At 39.8% G+C, this 14,823-nt stretch overlaps 1 protein-coding gene across 1 annotated transcript; it reads right to left on the bottom strand.

Annotated features, from left to right (window-relative positions):
• Positions 1-243: 243 nt before the first annotated feature.
• On the bottom strand, positions 244-12,585 carry LOC103460874 (GTPase IMAP family member 4-like). The gene is made up of 4 exons (XM_081612836.1): positions 12,543-12,585; positions 1,052-2,022; positions 751-799; positions 244-425 (listed from the first exon to the last, which is right to left on the bottom strand). The coding sequence occupies exons 1-4, from the start codon at positions 12,583-12,585 to the stop codon at positions 244-246; spliced, it is 1,245 nt and encodes a 414-aa protein (XP_081468962.1).
• Between the last annotated feature and the right edge of the window lie 2,238 nt (positions 12,586-14,823).

Here is a 14,823-nt window from a genome sequence, read left to right as displayed (position 1 = left end):
TTTTCTTTTGATCAATCTTTAATTGCGATTTTATATTCAGACCCAAAATATCTCAAGAGAACCAAAACATAAAAAAACCCCACTAGAAATAAGTTCAATGATCACAAAACAAGAATTATTGCTAAACTATTGCAAAAGTGCAAACATACTTAAGTGAAAATCATTGCTATAAACATATATCAATCTGGACAGACTCAGACAGAGAAAGAAAGCGATTAAAGAAAGTTTAATGACAAATAAACATTAAAGTCCTTTGGTGCTCAGGAACCGGCCGTGGATGTTGAGCTGGAACTTCGATAAGCTCGATAAACATTCCTGATGCTGCATAATATAATCCCCCCAGGGCCTGTACTGGTGGTGGAGGTCGAAGAACGAGGTGGAGATGGGGCGGAGGTGGGTTGATCGCAGCTGGTAAGCGGAGGAGGCTGTGGCCAGGAGGTCCTTTTCAACTGGAGCTCAAACGATGATTGGCCGAAGCGAGGCTTGATAGGCTTGATAGGTCCAGGACGAAGACAGGGAGTCGCTGATTGATAAGGCAGGTGAGGCTAAGGAGCCTTCCAGATTGAATTTGCGCAGAAGCTTCATGAGTCTAGTACATTTACCATTTATGTTAATATTTTTATAGCAACAACACATTTCTCAAGAGTTTCTGAAAGCTTAAAAAGCAAAATGCGTTTCTAAAACCTTAGAAATGCATTACTAAAACCTTAGAAAAGCGTCTTCTAAATTTCGCCAAATGATGGGAAGGACCCTTGCGTTCAGCTGTTTTTCTGGCCTGAGATTCACGCATTTCCTGCACCTGGAAATGAGCTTGTTGAATATCTCTGTTCTTCTGCTCCTCCATTTGTCTGAGCTGCCGCTGGAAATCAGCTTCTTGACTTTTTCTGTTCTTCTCCTCCTCCATTTGTCTGAGCTGCCGCTGGAAATCAGCTTCTTGACTTTTTCTGTTCTTCTCCTCCTCCATTTGGCAGAGCTGCAGCTGGAAATGAGCTTGTTGAATTTCTCTGATCCTCTGCTCCTCCATTTGTCTGAACTGCAGCTGGAAATGAGCTTGTTGATTTTCTCTGATCTTCTGCTCCTCCATTTGTCTTCTCAGGATTTCTAACTCCCTGTCTCTCTCCATTTTCTCTGCCCTTCTCATGTCCATTTCATGCCTCCTCTCCTCTTGCATCTCCTCCACCATCCTCTTCCTCTCCTCCTCTGCCTCCTTCCTCCATTTCTCTCTTTCCTGCTCTCTCTCCAACCTCTCCATCTGTCTTTCCAACCTATCTCTCTCTCTCTCAGCCTGGAATTGTCCATTCATTTTCTGAATCTCTTTCTGATACTTTTCATGTATTTTTCTCTCCATTTCTTCTTTCTCTTTACGTATTTCTTCTTTTTTCTCCTTCAGGATTCGTTGTTTCTCTTCTTCGATTTCCCTCTCAGCCTCTTGGAACATGTCATTGGTGTAGTGACTTCCTCCATTCCTGTCAACAATGGTTCTGATCTTCTCCAGCAGCTCAGTGACCTGAGGTTTCTTATCTTTCAGCTTATTGTTGAAGACATGATACTGGTTGTTACATCTGGACACCAGATCCTTCAGTTCTGGGTTTTCAGACAAATAATCTTCAATGGTGCCTTCAAGGTCATCTCCACGAGTAAACAGAACCATGCAGTATCTGTCTGCTGCCTCTCCAAAGATTCCTTGAATCATTTGCACTGTTTGTTTTTCTTCTTCTGTGAATCTACCGATTGGAACGACCACCAGGAAGATGTGGGGTCCAGGAGAAGCAAAGCAGATGCACTGACTCAGATCTTTTCTGGTTTTATCTTCTCCAAATCTGGTGTCAAACAGACCTGGAGTATCAATGGCAGCAACCTGCTGTCCATCCACATTACTGGAGACTTTGGAGCATTCAATGGTCAAGGATTTGGGTCTGCATTTGGATTCAAAGCACTCTTGACCCAGAATGGTGTTTCCAGAAGCGCTCTTTCCACTCCCAGTCTTCCCCACCATCACGATCCTCAGCTCTTTGTTGTTTCCTGTGAAGAAGACAGTTTGAATCTGAATTAGAATCATCATCATTGTCTGTTACTACCCAATAGCAAGTCCCGCCTACTCCTCACAACTCTTTGGACTCACTACGGCCCAGTTCTCTGTCTAACAGGTCCGGAAAACCCCCAGAAACTCGAGTCTTACCCTAGAGATAGTTTGTGGAGAATTATCTGTTTAAACTGGGGTCGGAAAGGACTCGTCTAGCTCTGACTACCTTCGATCCAGAAGTTATGACCCTTTACAGTTGAAGAGCAATCCGCTGAGTAGCCCTCACAGCGGCATAACCCCTACAACCACTCCTGTTAACGGTAGCTCCTCTCCTAAAATAATGGCACTTGTTAACGGCTAGATTAAGTTTAGTGACTTAGATTCAAGTCCCAGGGTCATTATTTTAACACTCACCAGAGGAAAACACAAAGCCACCCTGTTTTTAGGATCATGTATGTTAACTTTACCATATCTAGGAGAACCAACAATAATTAAGACTGACACAATTAAACTCACTGTTCACAATTCTCATTAGAATTTTAGAATTACAATTTTATTAAGCAAGCTTTAGCAGGGGCATATGACAACAGGTTAAATTCCCAAGAGTTATAAAAGAGGCAAAAATATAATGAAATCAACTAGGATTAATCACATCCTATCCTTGTTCTCATCCCTAACCTGTTTCACTAAATTCACTGAGCGAGGCTTTGTGGGAAACTGGTCAACTCATACCCGATGGTTCTTGGTCTCGGCAGCTGTAATCTTTAGATGTCCTTGGTCAGAGTCTTTGTCCAGCCGGAGCAAAGTCCTCTTTACTGAAGAGAAGCGGAGAGAAGACTCACGCTGTCCTTTGAACGTGCAGACTCTTTGTCTTTAAAAGACCTCCGTCTCTTTTCCAAGTCGGCTGCGGTGATCTGGAGAGCGTTGGGTAGAGGCAGAGGAGTTGGTCGAATCTGGAACCAGGGTCGGTGGCGGGTGGAGCTCGTCCCTTCTAGGCGGCGTGAAGTCGTGGAGTGAGTTTCCCTCGGTCCCGGGGTGTAGTCCTCTGCTGATCTTTAGCCTGCTTCCTCTGGTGGCTCCTCTTCTGCGCCGGGGACGAAGAACCCCGTCTTTGTCCTGTGTTCCAGTTTTTAAGCTCTCAATTCAGGGCGGTCTATTGGGCAGGGCTGCATTACTTCAGAACCCGCCCAGCGTATCTCATGGTTCGTGGAAAGTCCCGATCTTCCCCGACTCTCCGATGACTCATTTCTGCCCTATTACTTCATCAAGACAACTCCCTTGTTTTGCCGTTGACCATCTGTTTCTGATTTTGCTGCACCCTCGCTCAGCACAGTGACTCATCTTGAGTTTTATTCTCCTCACAAAACATAATCAACATTTTACTTCATGATCTCTCTTCTTCACACATTTATTATTAATCTTTAATAATCATTGATTAACATGCCGCGATCTACTCAACCCTTATTTCCCATAATGCAATATAACACTCAGTTGATTAAAGGTACAGAACATATATCTTTGATTACATATTACAGACATTCCTTCATTGGCATATGTATGGTCATTTTAACCTGTTACAAACCATAATCATTGTTAAATCATTATACAAGGTTTACTGTTATCTCTCTGGCTTTTAATCCGTTTTCTGCGTGTACCTGGACAGATCTCACATGCTTATACCAGATTTCTCGACATCATGTTGAACTCAGAGCTCCAGCCTCTGTGTATTTGGGAGAGAGGAAATAATACAGCTGAAACATTAGAAGTGTTTGGGGGAATCATTGATACATACATACGATATAGGTGAAATCAGAAATGGAAAAGGTATATTTAACATTAGCTCTACTTTTCTTTCTATATTTGAAATAAAAGCTATATCTCCATCCAATTACCCACTTATAGAATTTGTATAGAATCTGGTGCTTGTATAGGAATATGAATGTTATATATTATCAACGCAACTTTAATGGGGAATTGGTTATTCCCCATTTGTGATGGTTCTTCCTATATCCTCAAACAATAACACTCTTTACATCCCAACATTTTTAATTCTGCAGCTTTCAGAAAGAGAATTCAGCTTATCTTGAACACACTACTTGGCTTAAATAGGTCTCTCACATACAAACAAATGCACACAGACAAGGTCCTCATTTTCCACAGATGACCTCCATCTGTTGGTAACAGTGGTGGAGAAAGTACTCAAAAAATGTACTTAAGTAAAAGTACAAATACACAGTCAAAAATGTACTCAAGTAAAAGTCAAAGTACCACATTAACATTTTACTTAAGTAAAAGTAAAAAAGTACTGGCTTTTAAAAATACTTATGTATTAAAAGTAAAAGTACTCGTATGCATTACCTAATCGCTAATATCATTAAGTGAACCGATCGTATTTAATTTTAATACATCAAAAATGTGCCATTGTAATAAACAATGCCACAGATTAAACATGTTCTTATTGTGTTTATTCTCTGTAACAGTTTAGACTTAGATATGTGATTCTCTTAATCATAATTTCAGGGATGGAAACTTCTCGTCTCCTGTCCTAACATAGCATGAGCTTCATTAGTGACATTTATTTAGAAAGAAATCCAACTGAAGGGGGATGGAAAGAAGGTGTGCAGGGGGAGGACATGCAACCAAGGAGCCATGTAGCAGAGTTGTAGTCAAGACCACCGAACCCGAGACCAAACCTGCACCCTGTGCTACGTGACACAATAAAATTAAGTTTATCTATCAAAATTGGTTTTCAGACTGATCTGAAAGATCCACATTCCCATAAAAACACCTAGATATTAAATACTTAGAGCTAAAATATATTTAACCAGTATCAATTAAAACTCATTTCATTCTGTTTTGCTTTCATGGCTGTGCTACAATCCGCAGATGTCTCCTGCCATCCCTAGAAAAATAACGCCCTGGGCGGTTGCTCATATTGCCCATGTCAAACACCACAACTGAAACATCGCAATTAACGGTAAATAACGTTCAACTGTACAACGGCGCATCAAGTAACCAAGCAGAAGGAGCACCGTGACTGTTCTCATCCTCCCTCCCACTGCGATGTTTGCCACCATGACAGGAGACGAAATCAATCAATGAGCAATGAGCATGCTCTGCGTTCATACATTCAACTTTTACTTATTCCGCGATTAAATAAATGTGTGTATGTGTGTGTATATATATAGCTACCGCAGTGTACCCAAGAACAAAGAATGGCTCTAAGTGAGGCTTCAGTCCTTAGGACTTAGTAAAGATCCGTCCAGAAGAATCGGATCGTTCCTGAATGTCATATTACAATATTGCAGACTGGTACCAGCATTGTCCCATATATGCGACACCTCAGTCAACACCTCCACACAATAATTCAGCGCCTGAGTGACAACTTTTTTTCATCGCAGATGCAACATGTGTCTCTGTACAGCTAGCTTTGCTAGCATCACGTCCACAGATCTTACCTTTCTTTAAGCTTTCCTTCCAAGTGACACTAAAAGTTGGACGAAGTCCCACCGTCTGCGAAAGCGAAGCGCTGCTGATTTTACATGTCCGCATATCTTATGATTTATGCAGCTGTTATCGATTAGACAGACATCTTCTCCCGCTCAGAGGAAACCACTGCGCATGTCTGGAGCTCCGCGTGTGAGTAAAGGTGGAGGCGATGGGTGACAACAGACACTAAGTCACGTTATTGCTTGGATTTTACCTTAAATCCCTGAACTTCACATTTTAACGAAAAAAAACTCAATGCGACTTGGATGTAACGAGTAACGAGACACTTTTGTAGAAATGTAGTGAAGTAGAAAGTACAGATACTTACTGTAAAATGTAGTGGAGTAAAAAAGTATCCATTATTAAATCTACTTAAGTAAAGTACAGATACACGAAAAATTTACTTAAGTACAGTAACGACGTACTTGTACTTCCCACCACTGGTTGGTAAATATTTTGGAAGTTTTCCTCTGTATGTAGAATATTCAAGTAAACGCATAGAGTATGTCCTACAGTATCTTTAAAAGGTCTTCACATTAATTTTCATAAATTTTTTTGCATTCATTTCTATAGCTTAACCCTGACCCCTATTCTAAACTTCACTAGTACATACCCTACCTTACCATAACTTAATGGATGTGTCTGCAATCTGACACAGACTTAATTAATTTCACATCTTCTTCTTTTCCTTTCGGCTTTTTCCCTTTAGGGGTCGCCACAGCGAGTCATCCGTCTCCATGTAAACCTATCTTTCGCATCTTCTTATCTCACACCAACTACCTTCATGTCTTCTTTCACTCCATCCATAAATCTCCTCTTTGGTCTTCCTCTAGGTCTCTTTCCTGGCAGGTCCATCCTTATCATCCTTCTACCGATGTATTCAGTGCCTCTTCTCTGTACATGTCCAAACTATCTCAATCTGGCTTCTCGGACTTTATCTCCTACATGTAACTGGGTCTATATTAATAGTTTTATATTTCCACAAAATGTGTTCTTTTATGTATTTGTCTGCTTCTACTTGACTGTTGCTGTGTTCCTCTGTGTCTACTATAAGAGGTTTGGTCCTCCAACTCCGCCTTATTTTCTTCTTCTTTTGTTCAGGGTCCTCCAGGACTATTATAAATATTAAGTTATTAATTTCCTCTCCCCTTTTGTTATTCGTTCCACTGGGGAGAGGCAAGTTTTATAATCTATTGTAATCCTTTCATTTATATTGTTCAAATGTTTATTTTTCCTTCTGTATTAATGATAAGTGTTTGGATATTTTCATTTGAGTTGCTATTACACCTTTATATTATTTGATGCATGCTAACTATTATTTTGTATGGATCGGGTTGGAGAACTGGAGCACATGCTAGGTGCTAATGCTAATATCTCCCGATTGACAGGTACGTTAGCGGCCCTTTTGTTATTTGTTCCACTGGGGAGAGATCGGGTTGGAGAACTGGAGCACATGCTAGGTGCTAATGCTAATATCTCCCGATTGACAGGTTAAATAAACGGAGACCGCCTCCAAATCCAGACTTGATGTCTTGTGGTTTGTTTGATCACCACACAACACACACAACGCAGAAATCCACCGGTCACATACACATCTGACATGAGCCGTTCCTCTGCTGTATTAATTTCTGATTTTATCCATCCTTGTCACTCCCAAAGAGAACCTCGACATCTTCATCTCTGCTACCTTCAGCTCTACCTCCTGCCTCTTCATCATTGCCACGGTCTATAAACCAGTGGTTCTTAACCTTTTTTGTGGTACCGAATCCCCCAGTTGCATATGCACATTCTCCAAACCCTTCTTATTCCAACCCACCCCCCCGACACGCGAAATACTTTGCGGTATTCTGATTTAGTAATGTAATTATATTGGTTGTGTTACCACCCCCACACCACTAGAGGCAGTACCAACCCCGAAAAGATGCGACTAAGGAGCAGATTTGGTAAAAACTATAGAATTTGGTAAAAACTGAGTTTTGCTGAAGTAATTAAAGACACAAGTTCAAATCCATGCTGAGAGTGGAGCTCCTTCAATCAGGGCTCCTCCACAGCTCTGATTGGCTAAGCAATGTAATGTGATCTTCTGGAGCAAGTGATGGCAAAGCGGGGCGTCATCACGAATTTACATAAGTGTGTCTTTACCTCCGTGGCAGAGGCTCCGCCGAACCCCTGAGACCGACTCACCGAACCCCTGGGGTTCGATCGAACCCAGGTTAAGAACCACTGCTCTAAACCAAACAGCATAGCTGGTCTCACTACTGTCTTGTACACATTTCCCTTCATTCTTGCTGATACTCTTTTATCACACATCACACCTGACACTTTTCTCCACCCGGTCCACCCTGCTTGGACACGTTTCTTCACTTCTTTTCCACATTCACTGTTGTTCTGGACTGTTGACCCTAAGTACTTAAAATCTTTCACTTTTTGTATTTCTGTTCCTTGTAACCTCATGTCTCCACTTGGGTCTCTCTTGTTCACACACATGTACAGGTCCTTCTAAAAAATTAGCATACTGTGATAAAGTTCATTATTTTCCATAATGTAATGATAAAAATTAAACTGTCATATATTTTAGATTCATTGAACACCAACTGAAATATTTCAGGTCTTCTATTGTTTTTATACTGATGATTTTGGAAAACCCAAAATTCCTATCTCAAAAAATTAGCATATCATGAAAAGGTTCTCTGAACGAGCAGTTAACCTGATCATCTGAACCAACAAAGTAACTCTAAACACCTGCAAAAGATTCCTGAGGCTTTTAAAAACTCTCAGCCTGGTTCATTACTCAAAACCGCAATCATGCGTCAGACTGCTGACCTGACTGCTGTCCAGGAGGCCACCATTGACACCCTCAAGCAAGAGGGTAAGACACAGAAAGAAATTTCTGAACGAATAGGCTGTTTGCAGAGTGCTGTAACAAGGCACCTCAGTGTGAAGGAAAAAGTGTGGCAGAAAACGCTGCACAACGAGAAGAGGTGACCGGACCCTGAGGAAGATTGTGGAGAAGGGTCGATTCCAGACCTTGGGGGAAGCAGTGGACTGAGTCTGGAGTAGAAACATCCAGAGCCACCGTTCACAGGCATGTGCAGGAAATGGGCTACAGGTGCTGCATTCCCCAGGTAAAAGGTCAAACCACTTTTGAACCAGAAACAGCAGCAGAAGCGTCTGACCTGGGCTACAGAGAAGCAGCACTGGACTGTTGCTCAGTGGTCCAAAGTATTCTTTTCGGATGAAAGCAAATTTTGCATGTCATTTGGAAATCAAGGCGCCAGAGTCTGGAGGAAGACTGGGGAGAAGGAAATGCCAGAAGGCCAGAAGTCCAGTGTCAAGTACCCACAGTCACTGATGGTCTGGGGAGCCATGTCAGCTGCTGGTGTTGGTCCACTGTGTTTTATCAAGGACAGGGTCAATGCAGCAGCTATCAGGAGGTTTTGGAGCACTTCATGCTTCCATCTGCTGAAAAGCTTTATAGAGATGAAGATTTAATTTTTCAGCACAACCTGGCAGCTGCTCACAGTGCCAAAACCACTGGTATTACTTACCATGGTACTACTGTGCTCAATTGGCCTGCCAACTCTCCTGACCTGAACCCCATAGAGAATCTGTGGTATATTGTGAAGAGAAAGTTGAGAGATGCAAGACCCAAAACTCTGGAATAGCTTAAGGCCATTGAAGCATCCAGGGCTCCATAACACCTCAGCAGAGCCACAGGCTGATGGCCTCCATGCCACGTCGCATTGAAGGCAGCAAAAGGATTCCTGACCAAGTATTGCGTGCATAACTGAAGGTTGACTTTTTTGGTATTGAAACACTTTTCTTATATTGGTCGGATGAAATATGCTAATTTTTTGAGATAGGAATTTTTGGGTTTTCATGAATTGTATGCCAAAATCATCAGTATTAAAACAATATAAGACCTGAAATATTTCAGTTGGTGTGCAATGATTCTTGAGAATAAGGATCAAACAGGTCCTATGGATAAAGCACAAAATTTGAATAAAATATACACAAAATATAATTTTTTCAAATATCTGACTAAACTAACCTGGGTCATGTGAGCACACGAACATATATTTTCCTAGTGTTTGTTGAATATTTTTTTCATTTTAAACATTGTAATCGGTGGATGATGCCTGTAAAATCCCTTGTCCAGGAGCAGAACTCAATACAATATAATTGTTTAAAACAATTAAAGAAATACTACATTATACTATATTATGACAATTAAGTATAAGTAGTCATATAAATAATTATAAAAGTATCAATAAATTGAATTAAAAATAATTTTTATATATTTTCCAACAGCTGCACAGTGGCACAGTTGGTAGAGCTGTTGCCTTGCAGCAAGAAGGTTCTGGGTTCGATTCCTGGCCCCCGTCTTTCTGCATGGAGTTTGCATGTTCTCCCTGTGCATGCGTGGCTTTTCTCCGGGTACTCCGGTTTCCTCCCACAGTCCAAAAACATGTCTGTCAGGTTAATTGACCTCTCCAAATTGCCCCTAGGTGTGAGTGTGCATGGTTGTGTGTCCTTTGTGTCTCTGTGTTGCCCTGCGACAGACTGGTGACCTGTCTAGGGTGAACCCTGCCTCTCGCCCGGCACGCCAGCTGGAGATAGGCACCAGCACCCCTCCTGGCCCCATTAGGGCACAAGGGTGTAAGAAAATGGATGGATGGATGGATATTTTCCAACTCCATTAAAATTTGTCCCTAGTTTTTGTCATCACCGTCGGACAGGAAAAGAATGTGAAAAAAACAGGCATTATTGGAGGGCACCGGAACCTCTGAGGACCCCATCACCTCTTCCTTTCTCTTCCTTTGCTAAGAGGGCTAGTTACCCAGATAGCACACGATGTTAAATCAACGTTGAAAAATAGTTAGAATTGTTGATTTTTGGTTGAAGTCGACAAATGACGGTGGATCAACCATCAAACAACCATCCAATCAAACCGTTGAAACTGTGTCATTGAATCAATGTTGTTTTGTGGTTGAAATCTGATGACTGAAATGCCGAGGTCTGATTAATGGTTGATTTTTGGTTGAAGTCGACAAATGACGGTGGATCAACTATAAAACACACTCTAAAAAGAAAATAGTTGAACCAACTTAATTGAATTGCTTCTGTAGGTAACAAGCAATTCAATTAAGTTTATCCAACTGAATTTATTAAATTTATCCAACTTAATTTAAGTTTAACCAATTCAATATATTATAATCATCCAACTCAATTTGTTAATTTATTTTTAACAAATGTATTAAGTATGTTTAAGATAACAGATTTAAGTCAGTCTTACTCAAATCGTTTTTACTTCAAAAATGGTAAATAAACTTGCATAGCCAGTCATTTTGACCACTGAAAGCACTTTACACTAGAGTCACATTCACTTAATGCACAGATCAGTTGGGGTTAAGTGCCCAGGGGGCACATTGACATGTGGCAGGAGGGAGCTGGAATTGAACCATCAACCTTCTGATCACAAGACAACTGCTCTACCCACAGAGCCACGGTGGATTACTAGGGAATCTGTCCTGGGTCATGTGAGCACAACAATGTATATTTTCCAGGTATTTGCTGAATATTTTTTAATTTTAAACATTGTAGTTGGTGGATGATGCCTGTAAAAGTCCTTGTCCAAGAACAGAACTCAATACATTATAATAGTTTAAAATAATTAAAGAAATACTAAAATTATATATTATGACAATTAAGCATAAGTAGTCATATAAATAATTATAAAAGTATCAATAAATTGAATTAAAAATCATTTTTATATATTTTCCAACTCCATTGAAATTTGTCCCTAGTTTTTGTCAACACCAACAGAAATGAAAAGAATGTAAAAAAAAAATCAGGCATTATTGGGGGGCACCAGAACTTCTGAGGACCCCATGGCTACTTCCATTCTCTTCCTTTGCTAAGAGGGCTAGTTAGCTCTGGTTAGCTTATGTTATTCTTTAGTTTTTCTTCTTTTTATTCCTAAGTTGTTTGTCACAACCATGAAGTGTCAACACCATAACTGACAATTTACAAAACTTTGATGAAATTTTGCGAAATAAAAGCTTAATTTTGGTCAAATGTAAAGATTTCATGGACCTGATGAGCTACAATATGGCCTCCTTCAGAATAACATCATATAAATTGAGGTAGTTTGGCTTTTTGTCAACTCCGTCAGATGTCAGCTCCATCAGAGTTTTTGTGACTCTTTCAGTGAAATTGTTGTCAAATCTCACTTTACATAAATTGCATTACTTCACATGTATCAAGTTTTTCTTTTTACTCACTAGTTTGTCCACCTACAGTTCTGTCAACTCCGTCATGCAGTGTCAATTCCGTCAGATGGACTTTTTGTTGTTTTTGGTTTTAAATATTTATTTTGTTTCTTGAGAGCATTTGTCTGTAAAATTAGTAAAAATATCACTAATAGGGTCATTAAAAATTATTTTTTATTTATTTTTGTCAGATGGTGATGACAACGTTCTAGGTCAGGTCGATTAAAAATGTAATTTTTTTTTTAAATGTTGCAACTGGGAACCTGTACCTTAGCATCTTTACATTTCCAAAACATTATTTGTCATATTTGCATACATAAGGTTGAGAAATAACAAAACGAAATTATGGGAAAATTAAAACCCATTTTGTCCCTATTCCCAAGAATCACTGAATTATGTTTAATACAGTGGAATATGCAATAAGATAAGGTCTGTTAGTCAATTTAAAAGTACATTTTTAAAATAACATTCAAGCAGGTATTAAGCATTTTCATTAAGCCCGCATTTCTGTGTTAAAAATGTTTTTTTTTTCTGATATTCTAATTTCAAATGTTTTCTTTAGCTGGAAAATCATTATAATTAACAGAAGTGAATGTTTTAAAACATTAATCTGTGTGCAGTGATGTGATTCACGCAGTCAAAACGTTTGTAGAATAAATGGGCTTCAACAATATCCTAATTTATTGAATGAGTCTGTATATTTTTGTTGGATATTTTCTACATCAGAATAAACTCAGCATTTAGTTATCCTGACTTACCATAGTTGGAGGTATTTCTTGAGGTGAAGTCGTAGCTGGCCATGATCAGTCAGAGAGAGAGAGCAGTGTGGACACTCCAGCAGCAGTGAAGTGATTAATACAAGTTTACAAGTCTTAAACAGCCCTGCAGACAAACTGAAACTGAAGCTTTGATTGGTTCTGTCTGCTGTAGACTTCACACCCTTATCAATAAGGGTGTGAATATTTCCAAGGTCTCTGTAATTGGTGTTGTTCTGCAGGTCATTGCTTAATCTCCATTGATTCACTAAGGCAGAACAACTACAAAATATTCTTTCACAAACACAACAGCTTGCTGCATGTCTTCCCCCTTCTTTCATTACCCACTTTCCCGTCAATTCACTATCAAATAAAGGCCACTAGAGCCAAACAAACAAAAAAACTTTCTTCAATTGAACAGAAACAAAACTGAAGTTTTATTTTTGGACCTAAAGAGGAACAATCTAGAGTCAATGCACAGCTTCAGTTATTACAACTAAAACCAGCAATCAGGCCCGAAACCTGGAAGTAGTGATGGACTCTGACCTGAACCTTTAGAGCCACATTAAGACAGTCACAAGAGAAACTCATCCAAGTGTTTATCTTCAATCACATTGACTACTGCAACAGTGTCCTCACTTAGTTTACATACTTTAGATAAACATTAGATTATTTTTCCTTTTTTTTTTGCTCTTTCCTTTGGTTTATTTTGTTTGTATTTTCTTTTAATCCCTGTAAAGCACTATGTATTGCCTTGTTGCTGAAAATGTGTTATATAAATAAAATTGCCCTTAACCTTTACCTCACAGGTTTACCAAAAAAAATAAATAAATCCTCCAGCTGCAGCTGATCCAGAACGCTTCCACTTGTGCTTTCACTAAAATCAAGTAGAGCACATCATAGCAGTTGGACAAGAGAGTCCAACCCAATTCCCCAATCAATTCAGTAAAATGTCGTAGTCAACAGTGTTGAAAGCTGCACTGAGGTCCAACAGAACCAGCACTGTGGTTCTCCCACAGTCTGTATTTATATGGATATCATTTAACACTTTGACTAGGCCAGTCTCCGTGTTGTGGTGAACACTGAAACTAGACTGGAAGGCGTTAAAGAGGTTGGTTATTGTTAGGAAATAATTTAATTGTTTAAAAGCAGCTTTTTCAATAATTTTGCTGATGAATGGGAGGTTGGAGATCGGCCTGTAATTCTGCAGTAGGGATTTGTCCAGATTGTTCTTTTTTATCAGTGGTTTGATAACTGCTGTTTTCAAAGCCTGGGGGAAAACACCTGAAGAGAGCAATGAGTTTACTATTTGGATCAGATCATTAGCAACAACAGGCAGGACTTTCTTAAAGAAATGTGTGGGTCGGACATCCAGACAGCAGGAACTGGAGCTTAATTGACTTATAATTTCTTCTAGGGTTTTATAATTAGTTGAAATTGTGTAATTTTTCCTGCATTTGTTTTGTTTGGCTACAGCATAGGTACTGGCTTTAGAGCGGATGTGCAGATTAATCCTCTGATCTTTTGAAATTTCTCTGAAAAGAAGCTGGAAAGCTTGTTGCAGGCGGCATTAGATTGAAATTCAGGTGGTAACGCCATAGGAGGGTTTGTGAGCCTGTCAACTGTTGCAAATAAAGCTCTAGCATTGTTAATGTTTTTGTTTATGACATCAGCAAAGAAAGTCTCTCTTGCATGTTTTAGTGTTGTGTGATAGTTACGTAGTCTTTCTTTGTAGATGTCATAGTAAACGTGGAGTTGAGTTTTTACGCCATTTTCGTTCGGCCCTACGGCAGAGTTGTCTTGCAGATTGAACTATTTGTGCATTTCTCCATGGAGATTTCTTCCTACCAGTCACAACCTTCACTTTAGTGGGGGCAATGTAATCAATGATATCTGAAAGTTTGCACTGAAAATCATCCACCAACTTATCTACGTCATTATAGCTTAAGGGCAAAGAAGAAGAGTAGATTTGATTAAATGTTTCTGCTGTGTTATCTGTTAAAGTACGTTTTGTGATAGTAGCTTTTTGTACAAGTGAGTCAACGGAAAAGATCTGTCAAAGAAAACAGAAAAGTGATCTGACAGGGTGACATCAGTTACAGAAACATTGGAAATATTCACACCCTTACTGATAACCAGGTCCAGTGTGTGTCCTTAAGTGTGTGTTGCTTGTTTGACATGTTGTGTTAGACTAGCGGTTCTCAACGTGGGCGGTACCACCCCCCAGGGGGCATTCAGAGGGTGGCAGGGGGCACTGGTGGACATTTTTACAAAAGGGGGCGCT

Source organism: Poecilia reticulata, chromosome 11 (assembly GCF_904066995.2).
Source record: "Poecilia reticulata chromosome 11, P_reticulata-male-v2, whole genome shotgun sequence".
Classification (NCBI taxonomy): Eukaryota; Metazoa; Chordata; class Actinopteri; order Cyprinodontiformes; family Poeciliidae; genus Poecilia; species Poecilia reticulata.
Note: the sequence above shows the minus strand (reverse complement) of the source record. Positions and strands in the feature narration are given on the sequence as shown.

Excerpts from the sequence above, each read along its gene's own strand:
- LOC103460874 (XM_081612836.1), bottom strand. The coding sequence starts at position 12,585 with ATGGCCAGCTACGACTTCACCTCAAGAAATACCTCCAACTATG. Across the intron at positions 800-1,051 it reads AGATCAGAGAAAATCAACAA|GTGCAGGAAATGCGTGAATC; the intron begins GCTCATTTCCAG and ends GCTCATTTCCAG. Across the intron at positions 426-750 it reads AAAAACAGCTGAACGCAAGG|CCTCCTCCGCTTACCAGCTG; the intron begins GTCCTTCCCATC and ends TCCTGGCCACAG.